The sequence below is a fragment of the Crocuta crocuta genome, unplaced genomic scaffold (genome assembly GCF_008692635.1).
Source record: "Crocuta crocuta isolate KB4526 unplaced genomic scaffold, BGI_CrCroc_1.0 scaffold118, whole genome shotgun sequence".
NCBI classification, from domain to species: Eukaryota; Metazoa; Chordata; class Mammalia; order Carnivora; family Hyaenidae; genus Crocuta; species Crocuta crocuta.
Genome location: NW_027551558.1, coordinates 7,046,709 through 7,074,344, shown reverse-complemented (window position 1 = coordinate 7,074,344; position 27,636 = coordinate 7,046,709). Strand labels below are relative to the sequence as shown.

Sequence of the window (27,636 nt, the reverse complement as noted above, 5' to 3'; positions counted from 1 at the left end):
GAAATTCTCCACATCATTATCTGCTCTGCACTCTAGTATATGAGTTTGGTCAATTTTTTCTTGCCCAGTTTTGTAGACCTTGTCACCAACCGATCATCATTTCAAATGCATTTCATTTTCATGAAAGGATTCTCCTGGCAATAAGCTATGCCATCTTAGTTACTAGCCATCAAAGGTACCCTTAAGGATGGTGGTGCCTCTTGATTCCTAATATATGTTCCTTAATTAACACTGTTTTCATCTGAAGCATATGAATGTATTTTTAAACCTGATATGGAGGCTGGGTCACAAACTCTCACAATAGTGTACGCAGGTAAGTAATACATCTGATTTTCTGACTTTATCACAGCAGCTGACACTAAGCTGAGATGCTGAAAAAAATGTGCTGTCCAGAAACACATTAGTCACAATTCTCATCCTCGCATATAATAGAGGGCTCACTACACTGAGTCACTGAAGATTGCTTGATGATTGGCTCATTTTCTCCTTTTAGGTGATTTCTAGTGCCACACTCCTAGATCAGAACATTATAGAGGCAGTGGGGCTAATGGGACGCCACTGGAGACTGTCCAGCAGGGCGGTGGATGCATGCTATGATGAAGGCATCACTCTGACAGCAATGTCCCAGTCAGGAGGAGAGTAGAATTGTCACCATTGTGGCAGTTACAGACTACAACTTGGCCAAGGTACTACAATAAAATCTAATTATCTCAGTGTTCCAACAGATTTGTGATCTAATCTTTTTTTTTTTTACATGAATAGCCTAGAGTTTTTCATTTTTCATTTAGTAATAACATTGTTCATATTGTTCTTTAAAAGTGATGGTATCTTGTGATGACACACGAGCCAACCTAATAAACGTTCAATTAAATATCATATGTGTAACTGTGTGTCTTGGGCTATTCAGAAATGGGGCTTGCGAGTGATCTTTTTAAAAGCCAAGGCTTAGCCATGTATATCTTTGTTGTAAGAGCTCTTTGCAACAAAAACAATCGGAATACTTGATCCAAATAGAATGTTTTCTTTCTTTTCCTCACCCTCCCACTCTCGCCTCTATAAACATGCAACCTTAGTTCCGAGGCTGCAACAGGGTTTGAACTATGCTGATATTTCTTCTGGCAGAGGAGTATTAAAGCAACCTTGCTTTTTGTTCTGTTCTGTGGCTGAGATGGAGTTGAATGGTCTCCAATGGAGAGGCTGGCAGCCTTCTTCCTGTAATTCCTACCTCTGTGAAATGTGCCCCTCACCCCCCTCAGCAGAGCCTCCTGTTTTGTGAAAACTGGCAGGGATGGGAGCTCAATGTGTTTGAACAAACAGGTTCCTTGGCACAGCAGAAATCTGGATAATTTCCTTAGGGAAGATGAAGTCCAAATGAGACAAATAGGCAACTGCATACCAAATGAATTCATCATCTGATATCCTGTCAACTTGTCATCTGATAAGCCCCATGGGTGTTACTGTGTCCCTGGCTTTGAAGTACTTTCTTCACAAAGAAGGACACATAAGAAATTAAGTACAGGCACCCCCCTGCTTTTTGAAAGTTCCCTTTAATGAAAGACCTAGATTAGAAATGGTTTTCGAGAATCTGAAGATTTTCACTCTTCTGAAGAAAGCCTTACTGTACTAATGTAGGTCTTTCTTAAAGTGAAGTAATGCAAAGTGAACCCTCAGAAAACTGGAGATACTCTTCGTTTTACACCACTCTGGCTTACAAATGGTTTCATAGGAATGCTCTACTTCAGAGCGAGCAGGGGAACCTGTAATTCCTTTTAATCCACTGAAGTGAGCACTACTGATGAGGGCACTTCAGGGTCAGCATCTCTGGCATGCAGTGCTGGCTTTATGAGTGCTTCTTGAAAGAAGCAGGTAGACTGCATTGAAGCAGCAAAGATTCAAATGCAGTTTTTGTTTCCATCAACATGATTCTGGCTGGGACCCCAGAGGCTCTAGAACCTGGCTTCTCAGAAGCGCAGGTGATCATTCATCGTGTCTTGTACACCCCATAGGCTCCTGCACATGACTGTATTCTCTCTTGGTCACACACAGAAAACAACGTGTGTTTTCTAATATGCATAGGCTAAATGTGGCAGGTTTTTGTCATTCAATCAAAAGCAACTTTCTCTTGAAATGGAAACTCCTCAGTTTGATTGTGGCTCTTCTCTGGGTGTGACACTTAAGATAATTTTACAAAACCCTTAAAATGATCAGAGAACAAAGATTTTAGTGAGGGAGGTCTGAAAGGACTTGTACCCTTCTACCTCCCCATCCCAAGCCTACTCTTTTTCTTTCTCTTTCACTCTCAGTTTCAGTTAAGCAAAAAATAAAAACTTGGCTGAGAGGGCTCTCATAAAGAAGAAAAGTCCATAGAGAAGAACAGGAAGGTGTACTACTGGTTTACCAGGAAAGGTGGGGAAGGGGAGCCCCTCAGGAGAGGAGCAATGGCCGCTGCGAGCCCTTGCCTCATTGTGCCATCACCTACTCAAGGATTTCGGTTGGTGTCCTTTGACTAAATCATGCCACAAGAGATCTGACCTTTTACATACTAGACTCTTCCCATCCTCTATGAAATTAAATGCTTTTAGCTATGAGATTGCTGAGCATAATTACATCACAAATGCCAAATCCTTTTCTCTTCCCTGCCAGCCACATTTCACATGCCATGGCCTTCAGCACGTGTGGCTGAGGGAGTCTCTTCTCAATGTTGGGAGAGTTAAGTAGCTGGTCTCCTGTTACTGGTGCCATGGGGACAGATGGAATGTTTGGTGGTTTTGCTGAATGTGATGATCGTGACTGACTCTTCCTTGTGAAATATGGGCAGGAGACAGTACATCCTTCTGGGAGCAGCAGGCAGTTCTGGCACTTGGGATTCGCTGGCTTCCCAACCCGGCAATATGGCTGGTGGGAAAGGAGACTTGGTTTCCCAGCCAAGCATTTCACCACTTAGCTCTGCTCAGGACTTCTGTACTGAGGCCTTCACAACACAGTTGTTCTCTCTTGATATTCCAGGGCCAAGAACTCCCCTGTCACTAATTATGACACAAAGTAATTTACAGCTCATGGCTTCACACTATTAAGATCAGTTTATGGGCTTTGAGTTGAATCAAGTGCTGTCACTCATTGACATAAATTCTTACAGATTTTTTTTAAGCAAAAGTTTGGCAATCACACCGGTGTCACCTTAAAACCGGGGCTGTCAAGTAGCGGGGCTGAATGTCAACGAGGAGGTGCGGTCATAATGCCACCAGTCTGAGCCTGCAAATTACGCAGAACCAGCTGACCCGGATCACATTTTAAAAATAAGTGTTATTTTGTTCAGTTCCATCTGCATCCTGAAGACACAAACTGGTGCCTAGTTAATTGGTAAGTAACACAGGAAAAGGGGCTTAGGAAGCCATGAATTTCACTTTACCTGCATGTAGATTCCTTATATTCATGGTGAAAAAAATTGCAGCCATTACTCTCCTAGCACTATTATTCTAATTCAGCTGTGTTCATTCAACACTTGTTATTAAGCACCCACTGAATTCAGCTGTTGTCTGCATTGCATGTTTATTCAACCATTAACGAGTATTTATAATACAAAAGGATGAGTTTACTTTTTTTTCTAAAAGCTACACAATGCGGCTTTAAAAAGTAAATGACAGTATAGCATCTGTTCCCTTTTGGATCACTGTAACTGGATTTCCATCAACTCTAAATTACTCCCGGGCTATTTCTCTAGGTCTTTCTTTTTTTCCTACTGGTGGCCTCTCTGGTTGTTTCACTGCTTGTTGACACCTTTAGTGGGAAGCAGTCAAGGAAAGTGACAGGAGCCAGGTGCTTGGCTGTTAGCAAGCCTGCTGGTGAGGAAGCCGGTGAAGAACAGAGCAGAGCAGGAGGAGGCTAAAGTTTTGTGGTCCCAAGGCACCTTCCTGGAGAAGCCACCCATGTGCCTCCCTTCCCCACTGAATTAATAACTGAGGATTAAAGAATAGCATATCCGAGCTCCTGCCAATGTACCTGGCACTTAGTAAGTGCTCAGGACATACCAACTAGACTTGGGAGACATTTTATACAAGTTTAGGTGACTTCCTAGCCCAGCGATCTCTTAAGGGACAGTGATCTGTATTTTTTCAAGGAAAAGGCATTGTCTAGTTTTGTTTTTCAAGCTTCAAGGATCTTCCAGAGACTTTCTTAGTTCAGTGGTTGAGTGGCTGTTTGAGTTGCATGTTTATTTTACTGTTATGGATTTCAAATCAACTGGGACACATGGCAATTGGAACATGACATCTATCTCTCCATATGACGGCTATGTATGAGTGCTTTTTTATTCTATTATATCTATATCCATAAAAAGAGAAACAGTTTTATTGTAGCTGTCAGCCAGAAAAATTATACATATTGCTAATGGGAGGAACGAATGATAACAGCTTCTTCGTTGACACAGATAGTGAAAAAATTATATTAGCAACAGTGCTGGCAGATTGAGAAACATTTCCTCTTGTAAACAGTCCAAGAAACTGCAGATCGAAGTACGGCCATTTAGTTGTTGCTATTTTTGACTTAGCTTTTTGGTCCGTATATCAGATAATTCCTTATATTTAAATTTTCTTATATATGTTTATTATGATTGTATTAATACATGTAATACCATGGTGTGTGGGTGTAAATACCACGCCCCTTAACATCACCTGTTACAAATGTTGGATGTTTTAAGCACCTTAGCATCTAATGCATGTTGTGTTTGGTCGTGTTAGATTATGACTTCTGAATGCAAACTGCCACATTGTCATCAAACATAATTCTAATCTCCCATTTTTACAGATGGTTAGAGCCCACGTGAACAATTTAGACTACCAAACCCTAATTATATATGTAGTTGGCCAAGGGACTGTTCTCCTACTACATACCCCACCTTGGAGACTAATTGTCACCTCCTTCACTCAAAGCTTAGGGCAGTGGAAAAGATGGGGAGGGGGAGGTGGTGAGGGCCAGGAGAGAGTGCCTGGGGCTGCGTGCTGCTGCAGCAGCCATGGGAAGGAGAGAAAAACACCTGTCCTCCTGGGCCACCCTTAAACTTTCATAAATCCAATTGTCTTGGAATGTGTTCAGTAAGTGGAACAAACCAAAAATGTGGATGTGGCTTTTAACTCCCCAATTCTGTGCTCTTAATGAGCTCACTGAAGTCGAAGAATAATTTGAGGACTGCAACTGCACATTCTCATTTCTCAGAGAAGTCTATAGAGTTGAATAAGTAGAGCTTGTCTGTGCTCTGGGTGAAGCCAGGGCTGGAGGAGAGGACGGGTGGAAGATGAGGATGGAATAGTCATCATTTCTGCAAGGATGGTCACCCTTAGGAGATCTCCTCTAACCAGGTCTTGCGAGAACCTCCGGGGAGAGGTATCATGACTATTGTTTTTCCTGATAGGGAAGCTGGACCTCCGAGACATTTGGCACCCCTAACTTTTCCAATTTTAGGTGGGGTGAGGGGTTTATAGTCTGTCCCCTCAGCCAGACTGTAAGCCATTAGAGGATAGGATGTCTCAGTGCTGCATGCTGTCCCCCCAGGATTAGATGGAGCGCCTCACATAGATCAGCACTGAATGCTCCTTGAACAGTTAACATTGAAAACCGGATTCAAGAAACTCTTCAAACTACGTCTTCCGTCTTCCAGGATTGTCCTTGACATGTATTTTTTCCCCCTAAGAGTTTAACTAGTTTTCAGTATCACTTTATCACTTCTCCTTTGTCATTTTCAGCATCTCAAGAGCATTCCAGGATGTTACTTTTATTCATCTTCTCTTGTTTCTTCTCCTTTTAAACTGATGCTGGGAGTGAAAGTGATACTTGGGTTTCAGCGCTAGGGCTGGGGAAAGGACGACAGGATATTTTTTTCCTGTGTGAACTGTTTATGCTATTATAAAGAATGTAGCATTTTAGAGGAAACAAACCAGGAGTGAACCACTATTATTCTTTGCCTGTTATAATTTACAAAAACAAAAATGCTTCTCTTTCTGGTAGCATACAATTGCCGACAACCCAAAATGCAGGTGCCTAGAGATGTAATAAGACCCGTGGCTGCCATTTGCCTTAGCTTCCTGACATCTTGGATACAACCCCAGGAGCTCTGGCTGTTCTAGCTATTCAAAAATCCCTCCAGGACTCAGGGGTGCATTCAAAGGTAAGCCCCAATTCTCTTTGAGAGGGCAACGTTTCCCTGACCAAGTCATGCATATTACCCTTCTATCTGTGGAGTTTCTGTGTTAACCTTGCCCATCATCACATCAACAGAGAGTCCATACTCACATATCATCGAAGATAAGTTTCTGCCTCTTGCAGTCCCTGTGGCCGTTGGAACCTGGAGACCATGGCTCTGTTTGTGGCCGTGTCTTGTGGAGAACATTTTCGGAATTGTGAGCGCCTTTCTAAACAAAAAACAACATACCAGTCTTTTCAGAAACCGGCCACCTGGCTGAAAGAGCAACCTATTGTTGTGTGTTCTCTGTTAAAATTGATGATCCCTTTATTTAAATACAGAAAAAGAAATACATGCATACAAGTTCTCGTGCTGAGGGCTTTTATGTGTGTTGTCAAATGTCATTTAAAAAAAATTTTTTTTTAACATTTATTTTTGAGAGAGAGAAAGAGAGTGGGAGAGAAGAAAGGGAGGGGCAGAGAAAGAGAGATACAGAATCTGAAGCAGGTCCTAGGCTCTGAGCTATCAGTGCAGAGCCTGACACAGGGCTTGAACTCACGAACTGTGAGATCATGACGAGCTGAAGTCGGACACTTAACTGACTGAGCCACCCAGGTGTCCTTCAAATGTCATTCTTGTTACAGAACTTCAAAGGGAAGTTCTTGGGGCACCTTAGTTGTTCAGTTGGTTGAATGTCTGACTCTTGATTTCATTTCAGGTCTTGATCTTAGGGTTGTGAGTTCAAGCCCCATATTGGGTTCTGTGCTGGGGCATGAAGCCTACAAAAGGGAAGTTCTTAGTGACCCACTCTCACAGATGCAGAAACTGTGAGATGCTGGCTGAAGGCAAGTAACTTACTCAAGCTCAAATAGCTATTATGGGTTGAGGTCCAGGACTTAGGACTCAAGCCCCTGCTTTCCCCAGTTGGCTAGACCAGTGGTTCTCTAAGATGACTCTGCATCAGAATTATCGGGGGGTTCTATCAACACACAGACAGCTGACCCCGACTCAAATTTAGTAGGTCTGGAGTAGGGCCTGAGAACAGCTCATTTCTCACAAGTTCCAGTTGATGCTAATCCAGAAACCAAGCTTTCAGAACTGCTGAGCTATACCCTTGCAAAAGAGAAGTTGTTCATGTCACAAAATGGACTGATTCTCATTAGCCGTCTGTGAAGAAGATAAAAAGCCAAAGGGAATAACTAGAAATTATTTAAAATGTATTTTTAAAAGGAACACTTTTAATTTGTGGAAAAGTTTTAAAAATCATATTACAATATTTATAGAACACCTATTGTGTGCTAGACCCATGGATCATAAAGCAACTGTCTTTGGTTATGAAACTCAAATGGATTCTTCTGGAACAAACTACAGATACCCACAACATGAACGGATGAATCAAAGTAATGAAAATGTGTTCAGCATGTACAAATGCTTCTTTAAATATGGACTGATTTTATGTGTGGAACAAGCCTCTTTGTTGTAAGAGGCCCTAGGACTCTGCATTTCCTTTGTGGTACTCGTGATGGTAATTACAGATTTGTGTAATCTCCACAGCTAGACTGTGAACTTCGCACAGGCATCGAATGAATCTGTTAGATTACCATTGGATCTCTGTCGCTTGACACAGTGCCTGGCACACAGTAAGTACTTGCTCAATAAACTTCTGTTGGGTGAAAAGGTGACTATGTCAAGTCTGTAAGTATTTTACACTTTTCTAGACATGGTTGCTTTTATGTTAGGATCTAGAGAGAGGTACAGATAAGTTTGTTTGTTTTAATTTGGATTGGTAGTTTTTTATTCCAGGTTTTTCTAGTATGGCCTTCTCAGATTCTTTGAGCCTAGAATTGAAGATAATTGCTCCTAAATAAGGGTGCATAAGCGGGTTAATTTCTTAATGTTACAAAATTTTGGCTCTTGCCAGATCTACCACCAACGTTTTTACCTCTTTAATTCATGGGATAGAACATTAAATACTGCTCCCCTATCTTTTTTTTGAACAGCCCTCTTCTCGTGTCTCATCTCTCTCCCTGCCTCACAAAGCCCCACTGGTTTTCATAGCATGGTGACCTCAGAGAACTTGGGGAAGAGTTTGGAATTAAATAATGTGTCCCAGAGGATGCATGATTCAGGGCCACCAGTTGTTAGATGGAGTAGCAGTAAAGAGGAACTAACATGTAGTGTTAGTTGCATAGGTATCCATATGTGTCTGGTTCTTCAGATAGTACTGGCTCATTTAAATCCTCCTGCCACCATTTTGCAGATGAAACTGGCTCAGAGAGATGAAGCAACTGGCCCAAAATCATATTTTGACTAAGATACAAAGTTAGACAGACTTGGACCCAAGTCCCCACTATTCCCTAGGGGAGTGCAGGCAGCTGGAATTGCCCTTGAGAAGGTGATCAGAAAAGGGGTGGGGATCCCACACTGCAGTCACTACACCAGTCAACAAGGGTGGGTGGGCATCCCACAGTTTTGGCCTGGGGCTTCAGTTCCAGATTTCACTCTGCCCTGGGGCAAGGAATCTTTCCAAATGATAAGGTTGGTTGGTCCCAAACTCCCAATTGTCATGGGATATTATTACTATGGGGCCCTTTCTCTTTAGGGTGGGAAATGAAATCCTACAAAGAAGCTTTCTAAGCAGAAGAGGCTTAAAATGCCTCCTCTGGTTTCTTCTTCTGTAGATTTTTGTGGGAAGGGGTAAAGGGGAATGCTTGTTCACCAGGCCTTCCCAGAGCAGCATTTAGGGATTCTTGAGGGACCTCAAGCATGTGTTTAGACAGTGCTGGGCTAGAGACAGATGAGTATAGGGGTGTGCTCAATTTCATTTCTATTTTTATTGGGAAAGGAAGAGAATGAACATACTGTGAGGTCTCCGGCATGAGACTGCAGCTGGCTCTCAGCCTTATGCTTCTTGTTGGAGGAGGCAGAAGTGAACAAACCATTGCCATTTGATCTGCTGGAAGAAGTTAAGTCCTCGCTGGAGTATTTGTGTTTAGATGCATCAGACAGGGGCGAGATGGGTGACCGGAGCATTTTTTCATTTTTATTTATTGGTATTGCCAAGCTGAAAAAGGAAATCACAGTAATGGAATGTCACACAGTCAGCACAGGGAAAGGTAAATGTTTTATATATGACCCAAACCTCCCATTTAAAACCTGCTGGTAGGAAGGCGTTTATTGGGAATTATTATACCAGGAAACAATTTTATGGCATTAGGATTATAACGGACAATAAGTAAATTTTACTCATTGTTTTCTTTGCTTGTCTTAACAGGATGAATAATAATACTGGTGCTAAATGGCTAAGAATAATAAGATTTTCATTTTCTGAGTTTTTCATCCAAGGAACTCAAAATACACAACAAACAACTTACTGTTTTCCTGACAAGCCTAAGCAGCAAGTAATGGGAAAGGCAGTCAAATGATATACAAGTGGGTCACTTCTAAAAGGATTTTTGCTAACACCTGAACTTGTACTACTTATTATATGGAGAATAACAGAACCACAGAATAATCTGCAAAGCACATGAGGCCGACTTTCAATTGTTAGGTTTCTGGGCTAAGCAGGCATTGATTTGAATAAACACAGAAGAGAAACTTGTCATTAAAAATTACATTCTCTGATTCCTAGCTCTTTATTTTATCTTCAGAACTAATCATTTATGCTAGAGGAAGACAAACATGTACAATTTCACTTATATGTAGAATCTAAAAAAACAAAACAAATGAACAAACACAAAACGGAAACGGACTCATAGATACGGAGAACAAACTGGTGGTTGTTGGACAGGAGTGGGGTATGGGAGAAACAAGTTAAGGGGACTAAGAGGTACAGACTTCCAGTTATAAAATAAATAAGTCACAGGGATAAAAAGTCAATAACACTAATAGCTTTGTATGGTGACAGATGGTGACCACACTTATCATGATGAGCATTTCATAATGTTGAATCACCATGTTATGTACCTGAAACTAACATAATCTTGCATGTCAACTATACTTCAATTAAAACAAAAAACCAAAAAAAAAAAAAAAAAAAATGAAATTATTGTCTATGTCTGGTGGAAACTAATTTGAAAATAAAATATTTGTAAAAAAAAAAAAAATAAAAAAAATAAAAAAAAAGAAATTATTGTCTATGTCTGAATATAACTTCTCCCAAAATTAACCATCAGAGATGGGAGTCCCTTGTATTTGAATCTTTGCAATGTATGTTATATTGATACGGTTCTCTCCATTACTTTACCCTGAAAAAAAATTGAGGAAAGACACATTAACCTGAAATAAACTCAAATGTTGCTAATTTGGGATGCTCATAGAAGTCACTTGACAGAGCTAGTTAAAAAAAGGTAAATCCATTTAACAAAGACTTAGTCACAATTCTTGCAGTTATTACTTCTTAATTGCATGTGTTGGCTATCACTGCAAACAAGCCATTAAAGTCACTTCAAAAAGCAATTTCCTTAGTTGGTGGTCAGAGTGTAGAAATTACAAACACAGGCCTCTAGAACAGATAATAAAGCCAAGGTTCTTAATGTTAGAGTAACAAGGTTCTTAGTGTTATGCAAATAGATCTGTGTAGGGATAGAGTTTCTGGTGATAGCTTTCTGGTTCAAAAAATACCATGCATCTAACAACCTAGAAGTGAGAAGATGTGTTCTGGAAAACTCCCTCAGGCAAGTCAAGAGTGGCTCAGTTGGTGATGACAAAGACACTGATGCTGACAATAGATGTGACCCGTCTATATATAACTGTCTTGACATGCGAGTGAAGGAAGTCACGTTTACAAATCTCTATTGTTTTCCATATTATGTGATTTTAAATGCTCAAAAAAAAAAGAAATTATTACATTAAGTATTGTCATGGACATAGGATTATTTCTTCTTCATCATTATAAGTTTATGTATTCAAGCTGACCAAAAAAGCTTTCTTTGGATCTCCTCTTTGGGATGGGTGATCCATCACCTTACTCCAGAGGTACATCGACCACCTTTCCTAGAAAGAACTCAAAGCGCTTTTATATGCAAGTGTCATTACACAGCATAAATAAAGCTCTCAGAGTCACCAGGCTCTGCCAAGCGAAGCTCTAGAGTAAGGGTTCCTGGGGTTCATGAACTTGGATGGAAAAAAGTCACATCTTCATTTTCATTAACTTCTCACTGAAACTGAACATTTCTAGAGTAGTGGTTTAGCAGGAGTATTATTAGCAATGCCTGTGATTGTGTCATCAGGAGAAATCACGGACATTTTCGTGTCATGTTATAGTTGTTGCAGACATCTGAAATATTTATATTCATTGCTGCTTAGAAATCATGGCAGTTACTAGATCTGCTAGAAAGATTTTCAGTGCATTAACAAAGAAGCATGTATACAACTATATCACACATTTAAGACATTTTGGAACCACATGCCCCCCATTTGCATTTTCTCAGTATTTTGGGATACCACCCACTAGGCACAGAGCACTGCAGACTAGGCCATCTTGTGCCCGTGCACTCCCTTTTGCTCAGACCTTCAAGAGTCTTCTGCTTCCTTCCCAAGGTGACTCTGACACTGCAGTGGGCCACTGCTCATGTGCCCTCGCTCTCCAATTTCCTCTCCGAGTTTTACTACTGCTCTACATCTTCTCCTAACCTTTCAGTTTACATTTTTATGTGTTGTGCTGAAACATTAATCTCCCCTTAAAAATTCCATGTACACAGTCAGGGAGAGTGAGGAGTGTCTTAGCAGAGGAAAAGTGGTTTCTGAGCTGTGGTATTTCTAAATGGAAAGAGCTTCTATGACTGATGATAAGCTACTCACTTCTAATAAATATCGGGGAACTTGCCTTGCTAGAAAGCCATTTGTCACAGAGGAGATTTGGTGCAATGTGGGTCCATCTGGAACCCCTTTAGAGGAGTGACTGGGTGCCGTTTAACTTAGAGACACAGATCCTGTCTAATGCCACAGTTTTAGTCTATATCCAAGAGACGACACCCAGGTTTATATTTCTTTGTCCCTCTGTGTATAAGCTTAATGTTCTTATGGGTTTAATGGCTATTAAAATCATGGTTTGAAAATTCAGTTACTAAGTTTTCAGAGGGAAAGTGTGTCTTTGAGAGCACAGAACTGAGTGTTAACTAGTAACCAGTCTTTTGTTACAGAGAAGTCCTGACACTGTACCCAGGGCTGTGACATGAGCACACATTCAGGCATAATTATTTGCCTTAGTTTAAATCAAGAGAATCAAGTCTAAAGACCCAGACCAGAGCAGTCATTAAACAGTGGGACTCTCCTCCCATATGATACACGACTTTCAGATGCAGAGATCCTTCAGCCTCGCCGGTACCTTCAGGGGAACATGCATACCTGTTGATGTTCATGCTGCAGTGATTCGCAGATAAAGTATTATTGGCAGAGGTGGTCAGTCGTGAAGAGTTCTCTTTCTCTCCCTGGGCCTTCTTGACCTCCCTGTAGTCATCTTCGTTGTCACACTGCATGGGGATAAGCAAAAACCAATCAGCTTTGGATTTCAAGGGATCATAATGAGCTCCTATCACAACCTTCCACAGAGCGAGGCCTCCCCGGAGACCAGCTTACTTGGCTTCCCTGGAGAGTATCCCAGGCAGCAGTATGGTTGCAGTGTTCTTGGCCCCTGTTCTAGATTCCCAGTCAGCTCCTCCACCAACAAGGATGAAATCTTGACATTTGTTTATTGACAGTTTATTGAGAGGAAGAGTGTGACCCCATGATCAACATTAGGGAGGGAACACTGTGAATGATGAAAATTGGTCTACCATCAACACATCTGAGTCAGCTCTCCAGAGAAGACCTGTTCTGAATTCACACTGTGCTTTCAGGGTCTCTCATTCTGGCCTTTCTTAGTATCTGAATAAAGTATGACAACCATATCCTGGGCTTAAAGCCATAATGGCTTTTATGAATTTCAAGCAAAGGTTGTTACCTCTTGGTGTCTTAATTCTAGTGAACAATTACTATCCCATGACATCTTACAATCCTTAATGTACCCTTTTAGAAAATGGTATTTTGGTTCATTCTTGTTTCCATGATCATGTTTAACTATGTGTGTATTAGGGTACAATGGCAAAGGCACTCAGCAAAGTTCCACTGTTGGCGAGAAAGCAGGAAAACAGTAATAGTATATTCAGCGCTCTCAGCAGTGTTTTCCAGGAGACCAGCACTGGTTTCCAAGACAGAAAGACTTTGACCTCTCTCTAGTTGTGATTGTCACACAGCTTCTGTCACAGGATCCCAGATGCTCTTACTGAAACAGTGTACCCAAGGAAGGCCCAAACCAAAGCTCTGAATCCAAACTTCTGCTCCAGGATCCCAGCAGGGCTAGACTCTTTGGTAGTTGGGTCTATAATGTCCCAGTACTGGGGTCTTAACAATCTTAGTGACAATTGCTATGAAAATGTTCTTTCACTTCCCTGTGTCTATGTTTAATGACGATTCATTAGATTCTATGAGGAGAGCTGGATGTCAGGCTTAGTGTAAATGAAGTTTCAGAAGTTAAGAATTTTTAAAAAGGCTGAGTAATAAAATTATTTAGATATAGAATGTTATAGAATTTGTATGTCTTTCTGCACGTCTCTCTCTATTTACATATGTTTATACAGCTATATGTATTTCCAATCTATGTTTACCAACTTCTAGCTCTGTACATTTCTTGTACAACTATGTCTCTCTCTCTCTCCTCACTTTCCATCAGTTTATCCATTTACCCATCAAACCAACATGTAATGGGGGAGGGCAGGGTATTTAGAGGGAAACAAGAGGGAAGAGGGGTAGAGAAGTAGTGAGCTAACCCATATTACTGAATTATATGGTCTGAACCTTATACCACCTCTGCAAAGATACCACTACTTCACAAAAGAAGAAAGTGAACTACACAGAAGGTAAGGTCACCTGATTATGGTTACCCAGAAGGCCAGGCCGACTACATAATTTGCAGTATTTAGTGCAGAATGAAAACACTGGGCCCCTTTGTCAAAAAGCAGAAGGGGTGCCTGGGTGGCTCAGTCAGTTAAGCGTCCGACTTCACTCAGGTCATCATCTCATGGTTCATGGGTTTGAGCCCCGTGTTAGGCTCTGTGCTGACAGCTAGCTCAGAGCCTGGAGCCTGCTTCAGATTCTGTGTCTCCCTCTCTCTCTGACCCTCCCCTGCTCACACTCTCTCTCTCTCTCAAAAATAAATAAAAACATTAAAAAAAATTTTTTTAAAAGCACGAAAAGATCCTTGACATTGGTCTTGGAGATAATTTTTTGAATTTGACATCAAAACAAAGACAGCACAAGCAAAAATAAACAAGTAGGACTATATTAAATTGAAAAGCTTCTGCACAGCAAAGAAAACCATCAACAAAACAAAAAGGCAACCTATGGAATGCGAGAAGATATTTGTAAGTATCTATCTGACAAGGGGTTAATATCCAAAACATACAAAGAACTCATACAACTCAATAGTTAAAACACAACCCAATTAAACAATGGGTAGAGAATCTGAACAGACATTTTCCCAAAGAAGCCATACAGATGGCCAACAAATAAATGAAAAGATCCTCAATACCACCAATCATCGGGCAAATGCAAATCAAAACCACAGTAAGATCACTTCATACTTGTCAGAATCGCTAAAATAAAAAACTCAAGTGTTGGCAAGGATATGGAGAAAAGGGAACCCTCCTGTACTGTTGGTGGGAATGCAAACTGGTTTACCTACTGCGGAAAACAGTATGGAAGTTCCTCAAAAAATTAAAACTATAAGTACCTGATGATCCAGTAATTCCACCTTGGGTATTTATCTGAAGAAAAGGAAAGTACTAACTCAGAAAGATATTATTCAACCCCATGTTCACACGGCCAAAACATGAAAACAACCTAAATGTCTATCAATTGATGAATGGATAAAGAAGACGTGGTGTGTGTGTGTTTGTGTGTGTGTGTGTGTGTGTGTGTGTGTATCTGTATGTATAATGAAATATTACTTAGTTATAAAAAATGAAATCCTGCCATTTGTAACAGTGTGGATAGAACTTGAGGGCATTTTACTAAGTGAGATAGGTCAGACAGAAAAAGATAAATATCATATGCTCTCACTTAAATGTGGAACCCAAACTGAAACAAAACAAAACAAAACAAAACCCAAAACTAAAAAAAGCCTGAGTTTATATAGAAAGAACAGATTGGTGGTTGCCTGGGTGGTGGGTGAGAGGTGGGCAAAACGGGTGAAGGAGGTCAAAATGTACAAATTTCCAGTTATAAAATGAATAAGTCAGGGAGATGTAATATACAGCACAGTGACTATAGTTAATAAGAACGTTCTCATGAAAAAAAAATTATAGCTATGCATAGTGGACTGGACTTCTTGTGATAATCATTTTGCAATATATAAAAAAACCTGAACTGTTGCACTGTACACCTGAAACTAATCTAATGTTATATCAATTACACCTCAAAAAATAAATTTGAAAAAAAGCAGGAAAGGAGTAATATAAAGTACTAAAGTAGAGAACATTTCCCTGGGTGTCGAAGTCTCTCTCTTGGTCTATCATGGTGGTATTTCTTTACCATTTCATCCATCTTTTGTTCCTTGAGACATGGGGATACAAGGGGGTGCAGGATGACTGAAATGTCTGGGTCAGTCTTGCAACTGTATGCATGTGCGTGGCCCAACAGCAGAGGTTTCCCCCTGCCTGCCAGTTCTCTAGGGGTGAAGTCCAGTCAGGAATTTTCCCTTTCCACAGTCCAACCTGCAACCCAAGGTGAGCCTGCAACTGCTAGCAGACTATAGTCTCCTCCCTGAGACCATTCAGGCGCTGGATTAGGGTTGGGTGAGATGTCGCTCAGACCCTATCAGTGCGCCTGCGCCTTGTCTCCTGGGGGCCTGGGGGGTGTGGCATAGGTCCTAGAAGGAGATGGTGACTGGATGTGCTTCACCATGTTGCCAGAAGTGTTTCAGTATGCGAGTGATGATGAAAACTTTCCCTGTATGCAGTTTTGCTAACTTTGGAGTGCAAAGGGGCCAAAGGGCTGGGCACAACCTGCCCCAGGGCAAACAGGCAGGGGGTGGGACCACATGTGAGTCAAAGCTCCATGGGCCCCCAGTCATGCTCTACTGTCCCATCTCGCTTCACTTAAAAACACAATTGCAGAGATAAAATGAATTTCAAGATGGCAACTGCAAGCATTAAATTCCAAGCATAGAGCCCTTCTGGGCAGGGGCCCTGTGGGGAAACTACTACACAAACCTCAGACTAACTTCTTATTGGAAGACCCTGGAGCCAGACATCCTGGATTCATTCCTGGCTCTGCCCCTTATTACCTATGTGAACCTAGGGCAAGATGCTTTAGGCTCTCTGAACTTCAGTTTCCTAATCTATAAAATGGTCATGACAAAAATATTTGGTTCATAAAGTTGTAAGGACTGAATGATTTAATATGTATAAAGTGTTTAGAACAGCATCTCTCGTGGGGACATATGAACATTAACTATTGTTAACGATTTTGCCCTAAATTTGGAACAATCCATAATATTGCAATCTTTGGTTTGTTACCCATGTTGTTTTTCGCTGTGGCCCAAGTTACTTTTGAAAGTAACAATAACAGGAGGGGATAAAACTCCTCAAAATTGATTCTAATTTATGATTATATCATTCCTGCGCTCAAAAGTCTGCAAACACTGCTGAATGTCTGGGTCTGCTCTCCCTGTGACTTGGGCCACCTTTCTTACTCCATGCCTTCCTTGGGCATCCTGTTTCCCTGCTTTGGTGCCACATCCTCCTGGCTCTCTGATTACTCACTGTCCCTCCTCTTTAGAGACCTGTTTCCAGTTCCTCTCCACCACAGAGTTCTCCTTGGTCAATGCTACTGGGAGAAGCTGCTGGTTCTGAAGCTAACGCTCCTCTCACTGGGCCCATCCACCCATGGTCTGGGGTCTGGCACTTCTGTTTCAGGCTTCAGCCCAGTCACAGCCTTAAATTCTATGAGGCTACTGGCTTCCTACGTCCATGATTGATCAATGCCACTCTGTCACTTCCAGCAAAGGGTGGGATTCACCATGTGTTTAGCTTTTCTACTGGTGCAGCATCCAACTTGCCTCTGTACATGCTTGATACAGATTTTCAGTATGCCCACTTCAACATGCAGTGGGACAGGGCTTGATTATAATAATAAAATGGGGATATTAATGGTGTTCCCCTCATCAAGCGGTTCTAAGGATGCAACTGAGTTAATCTATGTCAGGTTCTTAAGTATGTGGCCTACACGAAGTACTAAGGAATGTTTGTTGAGTAAGGACACACATAAAACTGCTGTCTGTCCATTACAGGCCAGCAGCCACATGGGCTTTACCACTTCCCCACAAGTCAAGGGAAAGCCCTCTGTCCCCGCCATGCCCTCAGCCCCAGGCCTACCTTGCGTTTCCTCTTGGATTTTGGCAAAGCCTTTTCGGCAGGAGTGTCAGATGGATGGCTGGGCTGTGTGCTCTCAGCATCCTTGGCTGCAGGAGCATTCAAGACTCCCGGCTCCTGGGGCAGGTGTTCTGGGACCCTGGACAGGAGGGTCAGGTCAATTTTGACCCAGAGAGACCTGACCTCATCACTATCCTTCAAGGGGGAGAGAAGTTCGTTCCGGCCAAAAGGGACCAGCGTGTAGAACTGCTCCTCCAGCTCCTTGGCAATGTCACTGGTGGTCCTGGCGTTGATGGAGCCTACGGGGGCCCGGGGACCCCCGCTGCTGCTGATGCTGCTGGCAGCCTCCTTTAGTCTCTGCTCACTTCCGGAGGGGGCGGCTGCCGCAGCGGCCACGGCCTGAGTTTTGGACAGAGGGTATTCCTCCTGCTCCGACTCCAGGTCCGAGTCCGAGGAGGAGGAGGAAGATGACGACTCTGTCTCTATGAACTCCTTGGATTTGGGGACGATCCTGCTCAGCCCCCGCGTGCGGCGCTTCTCGCAGGTCACCGAGGAGCGCAGCTCCTTGCGGTGGCTTGTTCTGCTGTTGCCGCAGGGCCTGGTTTTGGTGGGCTCCGGGGGGATCACCACGCTCGCCCCCAGCGCGTCGGCAGCTGCGGGCTCCTCAGGCCGGTGGCAGTTGGCGCCGTCGCCGGCGGAGGTCCTCTCCGTGCGCCTGGTGGGCTTCTTGCCCCCAGACCTCCGGGCGGGCGCAGGAGTGCTCTCGGCCGGTGTGCTGGGCACCGCGGGCGGCTGGGCAGCTGTGGTCACGGCCACGGCCACGGCCGCAGGCGGGGACTTCTGCTTCACTCCTTTACTCCCCGGGGCCTTGTTCGCTGTCCTTGGCCTCTGCTCCTCTTTGCAGGCGCTCTTGAGGTCCTTCTCTCTCAGGCTGGTTTGGCAACCATCAGGAAGTTTCCCACAGTCTTGCACTTCGTCTTTGGCTGGGGTGTAGTATTGATTGCTCTCTGGCCCGTGGCTTTCATTTTGGATCAGGATAGGTGGCTTGTGGGGATTAACTTTGTTCAGCCATTTATCCAGCTGCCACTTGTTAGAGGACGCTGGTTCAGCCTAAAAGCAGAAAACCGGAAACAAACAAAAACATCTTTTATCAGACTCACTGAAAACAGTCTTGGCTGTTTTTAATCTTCACTTACCCCCCAGGTGTATGAGCAGAAAAACAATGGGCTGCAAGCAAAAGGAAAATGGAAGCAGTGGGTGTGTGTGGCAAAGCTGCACTGGCACACAGGATGCAGGACGCTGGGATGGGGGCCCTTTTCTGTCCCACTTAATATGTCAGCGCCGTAGTATGAAGACTATTTGGAAAAAATAAGGAGAGAGCCCTGTGCTTCATCAGAACCCATTTCCAGCACTTTTGAGTGTTACAGAATGTATATTTCTTATAATTACACATAAATACATAAACTTGAGGTTCCGGGAAAGTTAACTGGGGAATAGTGGGAGTCCCTGAGTGTTAAAGCACTCATTTAGTTAAGACTAAAAAATTTAGAGGAAATTAAAAGAGGGGGCTGGGGCGCCTGGGTGGCTCAGTCCGTCGAGGGTCCGACTTCCACTCAGGTCATGACTTCGAGGTTCATGAGTCTGAGCTCCGCGTTGACCTCTGTGCTGACAGCTCAGAGCCTGGAGCCTGCTTCACATTCTGTCTCTCCCTCTCTCTCTGCCCCTCCCCTGTTCATGCTCTGTCTTTCTTGCTCTCAAAAATAAATAAACACTTAAAAAATTAAAAAAAGAGAGGCTAAATGGAGCCTATAATCCTAAGCAATTAACATATGATTTCCATGGTGAAGGCAAGTAGGGCATAGTTATTTAACAGTAGAAGCTATAACTTTGAGGAGATAGGTTGCTTGGTGGTAGAGAACTCCTGCTTCAAAGGGAACTCTGTGTGCCCCATATGCTTTGGCAGCTGGACTTGGTTAGTACATCCTCAACCTGCTTCCATCCCACTTTGCTGGAAGTGTTTCAGATACGGAAGTGATGGTAAAAACTTCCTGCAAGCAGCTTTGCTAACTTAGAGCAAATCATAGCCATTATAGGTTTTAAACTTTGCCCTATGGATTGGTTCCAGAAAGTCAATGAATGCCCTGAAACAGAATTGTGAAATGCTGCGTGGATGCATTTTTCTGAGAGTCTACAGTTTTCATTCAAGTCTCTACGTATCTATGGCTCATAAAGAGGTTATGGCTTATAAAAAGGGAGTAAATGCTGTTGATTTCTAATAAAAGTCCAATATCCACCATCTATGATTATTAATAGAAAAGAGGTATATCGGTTAAATGTAAAGCTTTAGCCAGAGTGTTTTCAATTTGTGACTATACATGAAGTGGGGAAAATATTTCCACTATTTTAGGTGATGTATTTTTCCTTCCCTGTGGCCTCCCACGCTCTGAATTTGTGGCATCCATTGTTTCAGGAAATTAATTTCTAGCCTGGAATAAAGAAGACATTGCTTAATTTTGCATTTCAAACTTAATTGGTTAAAGGCCAGAGCAAATCAGTCTTCCTTGCAGGAGAAAAACATTTTTTTAAAAAAAATTTTAACATAATAATTTCTTAAAGCTTGCTTTTATGACTAAAAATTTGTCTTTCAACAGAGAGGTCCAGATTAAGAGCAGAACTTGGGGCATAAGCACATGCTGCAAGGATCTGAGGGGAGTGGGGACAGGCAATCTTGCCCCGGCTGGGGTAGGGGGAGCCTGGGACATAGCTTAGGACATGGGAAGTCTCTGATGGGCCAGAGGGGCCTGGGGCCAAGATGCAAGGACACAGAGTGTGGGTACCAGGCACCAGAGCTGTGGCAGGGACCATGCACACCCTGCTGCTGATTCCCCCCAAACAGATGAGACCAATTGCACACCGGGGAACACTAGCACAGGGTGCCCAGTGACTGGGAAGGACAAGTGATATTTCAGCAGAGACCAGCATGAGGATCTGGGGCCCTTCTCCCAGGGCAGTGAGGATGGAGAGGCTTCATCCTGGGACACAGGTGTGGGAGGGGAAACCCTCATGGCCCCAATGAGGGGTCTGGCCTTTGACTTGACATTTTGCTTTGTTGGTTTTCATGTACCAAAGGAACCAGGGCTCTAGAGCAAGATGTAAAAGAACAAAAAGTTATCATTTTGCACTTCCGGGTTGTTCTACATAAATTGTGACCTTGCCTTATTTTGGCTTCTCCAGAGAAAGGGAACACAGGAACCCTAAGAGCACACCTGGTACACACTGCAGTGGAAGATGCATGCAACAGAGAAAGCAGGACAGCAGGACACAGAACAGCTTTGTTGCCAAGGGGAAGACCTCGCCTTCCCTGGGTTTAGCTGAGTGTGGCTGAAAGCTCATGTGGTGGTGAACAATTTATGGCTTCTGACAGTGTCTCCTTGACCCATATTTCCCTCACTATGTGACCACTGGCAAATTGGTGACTTGTGTACCTCCACTTCCCTAGCGTAATGGGACATGGTCAAAATGAATAGATGCTGAAGGGGCCTCTGGCAGAGAGGGGACACATTTTGGGAGAAGGTGAAAACATTTATGGCTGAGCATGCGCTCACACTGGCCCTGCCGCCATGTTTAACACTGGCTTCCCCCCACCCCCACCCCCCCATCCTGGGCCTTCCACAGCCCACACGTCTCATGTGAGAGAACACAGACAACTGCCTGTGTCCAAAAGTGCAGCTGCACAGGGGGAGATTCACACTAGAACTTCTTGATGCGAGCATTAACAGTGAAGGGGAGGATTTCATAAATTTAGTATGGGCCCATTGCCTGATGTGCTTTTGGGCCATTTTTTTCTGCATTCCACAGCTGAAAACATCAGTCTAAAGTACCATTTTCAACACATCACCAACTCACACTCCCTTTCTTTAAGGATCTGCAATGACCTCCTATTGCCTCTCCAAGGAAATCCAAACGCCTTCGGCTGGTTTTCAAGGGCATCTATTATCTTACAGTCATCTTTCATTGCCGAACAACTACAATGTGCCTCCCACTTTACAGATAGCATCTAATTTAATCCATACAGATAATAAATATTGTCACCCCTAATTTTTAGATGAGGCTCAGAGAGGTGAAGCAACAAGTCCAAAGCTGCAGAGCTACCAGGCACTATCAAGACTCAACTAAACCCATATTTGCCTAAGTTTAAAGATTCTCAATAGCATAACATTTAAACTTGTCGAATCATTATGTTGTCCACCTGAAACTAATATAATATTGTGTGTCATCTACTCAAATAAAAACAACTAAAAAAGAAAAAGGACCTAATCTGTGGCTTTGCCTAATCTCCCATTACTCACTGGCATAGCCTCATGAAAGGGGGACATCATTCCTTTGAGAAATGTTAGTCTTCATCCTAAAATGACAGAATTAGATCTAATTTTTCGAGAACACCACTAACTTTCCAAACAATACCTGTTGGCCTTTATTATCCACAACCACATAGACTTTTTTTTTTTTCTTTAACTGCATAGTCTTGTGATGTTCATATTGATTTCACATGTATGCATCTTGGGTCTCCAACAAAGTCAAACACTTCTTCCAGGAGGCCTGGACTCTGTTTCTTTGTACTGTTTGTAGTGTCTGTAACAGGTTAGGGAGGCCAATTGCTGTGCTTTGATCCTAATAAGAACAGCTTACAATGACCTTTAACTCAAATTATATCATTTATTACTCAGAACGGCTTCACAGATTAGGCAGGACAGGAACACCTGCCATTTTGGGGATGAGGCAATTGTGGCCAAAGAGGCTTCATGGTGAAGAGCTAAGTGGCAGTGGAGGAGGAGAAACTCAGGGCTTAGAGCCCTCAACCACTGGCTTGCTGGTGCCTATGGCTGACTTCCTGAGGGCCGACTTCCTTATCGTTTTCACTTGGTGATGTCTATGTGCTTGCTGCCCTCTTTGTATTTTCAGTCATGACTCTCCTCGCTGATTACTCTTCCTTCTGATTCATGTACAAGCTTTCCACTGTGGGCTTTAGGCCCTGCTTCATCTACATCCTTCATAGCACCCACTGCCATGGACCCTACAGATGCCTAATTGAGGAGAAGCCTGTTTAATCAATGAGTGATGCGCATCATATTTCAGCTGGTTTTCAGGAACCATCTAGGACAGCATTTTCCAAAATGTGCATTCAGTTCATATATTCCATGAAGAAAAGTTTCCAGGGTCAGATAAGTTTGGGAAATGCCACAGTGGAAAACGGTTTACGTGAACAATATTTAAGGGCTGGCTGTTGCCCTAAAGAGATGGGTTAAACTGACTTTACCCTGACACTCCTCAAAATCATGTGACTAGGGTTTCTTTTTCCCATGTAGCACCTATTACTCGTGGAATACCGCTCTAGGGAGCTCCATATACTAGCTGAGGAAGGTGCTTCCCCTTGGAAAGCTCACACATGAAAGGATGCACCATGCTGGGAAAGAAGGTAAAACTCAAGTGAAGAAAATTAGGCTGAGAACAGCTAAATATCAGGCTATCTGTAGTATGGAAACACTGTTCACAGTGGCTTTTCCATGCTAGCTGCAGATATGATATTACCTATAATGATTCATGTAAAATACAGTGGCTTTCTACAACCACAGCCATGAAGAGCAGTTCAGATGAAACCCAGATGGGCACAGTGGGTTTCCGGCTCTGGCACGTTGAAGGGGAGTATGCAGGTGCTTTGGACCATCATGAGTGCCTCCTTCTACTCCCACATCAGGATGGTAGCAGTAGGTAAGTGAAGGCCAGGAGCATTTTGCTTCAAAGCAGCCGCATGAATTGTCTGTGCAGTGGAATGTGAGATGTGTGAATATACAGAGTCTGATTGTCTTGTGGGGTTCAGGAAAACGAGTCTCACTGCTCTCCGTAAGGTAACCTGGGCCAGCCGAGTCACAGTAAAACGGAGACACTGGGGAGGGTCAGCCATAGAATGCTACCTCCTGTCTTTTTTGTGATTTTCATTCTGCAGACTCATTTTATTTCTAAGGGGTGTGTGTCTGTATTAATCACAGGGAAAATGTTAAATCTTACTTTTATTCCAACTGATACATTCCTTTCCAGCAGAAAGAAGTAACAGGCAGCGTGGCTAATACATTGCTTGCCACTTCATTCCGTCTGTACAGAGAAGCAGGGAGTTGCAATCTGTGGCTTCAGGCAACCTCAACTTTTAGGCCTGGTTTATTTGACTTGTGCTCCCCTCCTTGGTAAGGGGCCCTGGATAGCTGCTGGAAGCTCCTTCCACGAGAGCTTCCTTTCATCACCAAGGAGTTCAAGTCTTTGTAATTATCTCAGTGACATTTAGAAAGAATTTGCTCTAAGCACTTTATAACTGTACCTCTCTTAGATGAGGTTTAGCCTTATCCAGGAGCTCCAGGATTCACATTTCAGCATGAAAATAAGATCCAACATTCATGAATTTAACTTTCAGAGTCACAAAGGGACTGAAGGAGGGGTTGTTCAGGGACACTAACACTTTTTATCCATCTCCACTGCCCTGTTGGCTCTTGCGATGTCCCTGGTACCCAGTTATTGCTTCTAACTAAATATTCTGGAATTTCTCAACAAATTATTGCATTGGTATGGCTTCTCAACTCCTTATTTTACCTCCTGTACTTTTTTGTTTTGAATTATTCCCATTAGAATGCCAGTTCTATGAAGACAGGGACCTTTCCTTACAGACAACTGCTGTCTTCCAGAACCAAGCACCAAGTTTGTGGCAGATGCTCAGTAAATATTTGTCAAATGAACACAAATGAGTGAGTGAATGAATGAAATTGTGAGGAAGGAATAGCAGGGATATATCAACCTGTGGCGTTTATAGGTTGATGTTGCTAAGGGCCTTCCTGTATAGAAGAGGTAGATAGAGACAGGAAAAGGGAGAGAGAGATGGGGGAGGAGGCGAGCATCATGGAAAGGAAGGAAAAAGGCAAGAGAGATAGTGAGATGGTTTATTTTGGGACGAATGGAGAGATCTCAGTGTGGAGCAGAAAGGTGCTAATGAAGAAATGAGCACTGGGGGGAAATTTTCAATGCTTCTGCAAAAAGCCTTAGCCTCCTGAGACGAGGAGACTAGAAGGGGAAAGACCTGAGGGAATTTAGGAGCCAGTCTATGAACTCCAGATAAAAACACAGTTGCTTTTGGGTGTGATGATGTGAGGCACAGGTACAAAACTGGAAATGTAGATCGTGCAGACCCTTAATGGTGCTTCCCATTCACTGCCAGGGTTTGCAAAAGTGGCTTTGGTCTTATTTCAGAGCCTATTTAGAAATTTGGGCCCCAAAGTGGTACAGAGGGCAAAAAAATCTTAAATCCTTTGATCCATGGTAATGCCAAATGTTTATACACCCAAGGAGAAACTGTATTTTATTCTTTCTTTACAGTTCCAGGGACTTGAGAAATTTTCTTTCAACCCTCTCCCAAGAATCTCCATGCACTGAATTACTATTTAATTTCCCCCTTTCCCCTTTAAAGTAGAAATAGCAATGGTTTTTATTGGTACCTTATAATGCTTTTATATGAGGCACCTAAATCTTCCACATAGATACTCATCATGGCTATAAAAAGTTTCATTATTATTTGTAGGTTGATGCTAATTTTTCTTTTTATATTTTCACAAAGAAAACAATGTTAAGAAGGTTTTATTAATATATATTTTATATATATAATATAAATATAGAATATTTTATAGCCCTTGTTTTAATCTCTGACAAACTGCTAAAAGGTAGGATTCTAACCATATCTAATCCATAACACTCCTTTGCCCCTGATTTATGGGTGGTCACTCTTCCCAGGCGGTGCACTGCCCTGTCTAGTTATTGTCTCCGCCAGCCTTTAGGGAGACCCGATCTAGAGGTTATTTCCAGGCGGTGATGTGTACAGCGTACTTGGACATTTCTGAAAGTTGAGACAGAGATTTCTGGACAAGGAAAGATGAAGTTTCTGTACTTCAAAGGGAGCTCTGTAATTAGGAGAACCATGAGGAGGGGACAGCGTGGGGAAGATGATGAACCCAAACAAACCCTGACTGGCTGCCAAGAGGTGGTGGCCTCCAGGCCAGTTCCACTGTCTGAGGAAGAAGGGAGGGGGTGGAGGAGGAGGGAGGTGTGAGAACCAGACACTGGGGATTTATTGTGCTCACGAGAGAGAGAGAGAGAGAGAGAGAGAGAGAGAGAGAGAGAGAGAGGCACGGCAAGGAGGGGCTCAGGCCCACACCGCTCAGCTCTTACCTCGGGGCTGGAGTAGTGGGGAGGCTTGCTGCCCTCACTCTCGCTGGAACTGCTCTCCGTCTCCGAGTCAGACCCCGAGCTGCTCTCTGAGTCACTAGAAGAGCTGCTGCCGCTGCTGCTGCTGCCGCTGCTGCTGCCCTTGCTGGAAGGCACGGAGGCTCTGCAGTTGGCCTGCTGGACCACGGCGCTGCCAGCCCATGAGGCCCCAGGGAAGGAGAGGGAAGGAAAATCAAATGAGCAAACACAAAACACCACCAAGCAAGCTGTCAGTCGACCTAAGGAGAAAAGAAGCACACAGGCTGCCCGTCTGTCAACAGTCACCTGGAACCTGAAGGGCCATCATCCGGTCAACAGCATCCTAATGGTTAAAAAAAAATTATGCATATATAAATAAAATTGGGAATGGAAGCTGGTGCTCCTTGGTAGCCGGGCACTCGTTATTTGGTGGCCATTTTAGAAGGAAGGGTGTTTCTGGGAATGGCTTTGCAAATAAACCCTCTAGAATACAATCGTCTACAAAAATGCAAGGAAACCCAAAATGCTTGAAATATTTTGTAAAGATTGAAAATGTCTGTTTGCTTTATTTTAGGAAGTGGGCGTGAGGAAGGGCACAGCATTCTTTTCTGTGCTTTTATGGCCTACTGGAAAGTTCTGGAGGCTGTGGGATCATCAAAGTTATACTCCTGTTTCCTACCTCTTCCTGCCCATGGAGTTGAGTGCTGGAGTCTTTGCAGGAACTGCCTTACTTTATAAACAGTAACTTTCCTTTGAACTCTTTTTTTAAAAAACTGAGGATCCATCCCTTACACATTTTAATATATTCTAGACTTTAAAATGTAACCCCCGTGCAGTGACTTACAGCAACAGCATTTCAGATTTATGCTCAATGTTCATATTCATTCTGAAATTTGCCAGAAGTCATTATATACTCAAAGACAACAGGAAAAATCGACACTTTCTAATGGTAATTAACCACAAAAATTCAAATAACACATATCCACCCAAGGGAGTGCTTGAGCCAAAAAGAGTTTTGGTACTCACATCATATTCAACATCTTCAAAGACCTTTATAAATTGTATTGCAACATTCCTGAATCTGTTCTTTTGAGGTCAAATTCTGAACCCAGCAAATGCAGTGATCACTTTTTAATGTTGAGTCAGCAAATATCTGCTGGCCACTTCCAACTGTGACTACTGCTTCACCAGGACTGGACATCAGTGAAGACCAGGGGCGGGGGAGCTTGTCAGCGTTTATGGCCTTAAGTGCAAAGCAGCCTGGATAAGGTGAAGGACCCTTTCATCCACCCTTTAAATCTTTGACGATTGTTTTACCCAAGGACAGATTCTCATAAATCCTCAGTGTGGGGGCAGGAAGGGGGGTTAATATTCACTGGAGCCTTGCTTCTCCTAGAAGAATGACAAGCAACTATCTTGTAGGATACAGCTGAAAATAGAGGCATCGGTTTGAACTGCAGGGTTAGAGGAAAATGGAGCTGGAACATAACCTTCCCTAGTGGTTTCTATTTCTTCCACCAATGTCATGGTCCATACCTACTGTCTGACAAAATTCTCCAACATCAGACAACATTAGCACATTTATGCCTTGCCTGAGCTGTAGTGATTCCTTAACCAGACTATCGTTTGTGTCTGGTGTTGAGGGAGGAACCCTGGATCTTTAGAAAAAGGTGGGGAAGGGAAAGTTAATGATCAAAGGGCTGTAATATTTCTTTCTTCCTTTATGAACTAAAATCCATTTTTCCTGTACAGATGGCTACTATCAGTGGAGTC

The 27,636-nt window shown here is 43.0% G+C and overlaps 1 protein-coding gene across 1 annotated transcript in view; it reads right to left on the bottom strand.

Annotated features, from left to right (window-relative positions):
• Positions 1 to 27,636, bottom strand: part of AFF3 (ALF transcription elongation factor 3) — a 434,327-nt gene that overhangs the window by 18,794 nt on the left and 387,897 nt on the right. Inside the window, exons 14-18 of the mRNA XM_077749191.1 lie at positions 25,849 to 26,035; positions 17,590 to 18,696; positions 12,524 to 12,648; positions 9,038 to 9,239; positions 6,286 to 6,404 (exon numbers count right to left, since the gene is read on the bottom strand). Coding sequence (XP_077605317.1) covers positions 6,286 to 6,404; positions 9,038 to 9,239; positions 12,524 to 12,648; positions 17,590 to 18,696; positions 25,849 to 26,035 — 1,740 coding nt within the window. The remainder of the gene's footprint in view (positions 1 to 6,285; positions 6,405 to 9,037; positions 9,240 to 12,523; positions 12,649 to 17,589; positions 18,697 to 25,848; positions 26,036 to 27,636) is intronic.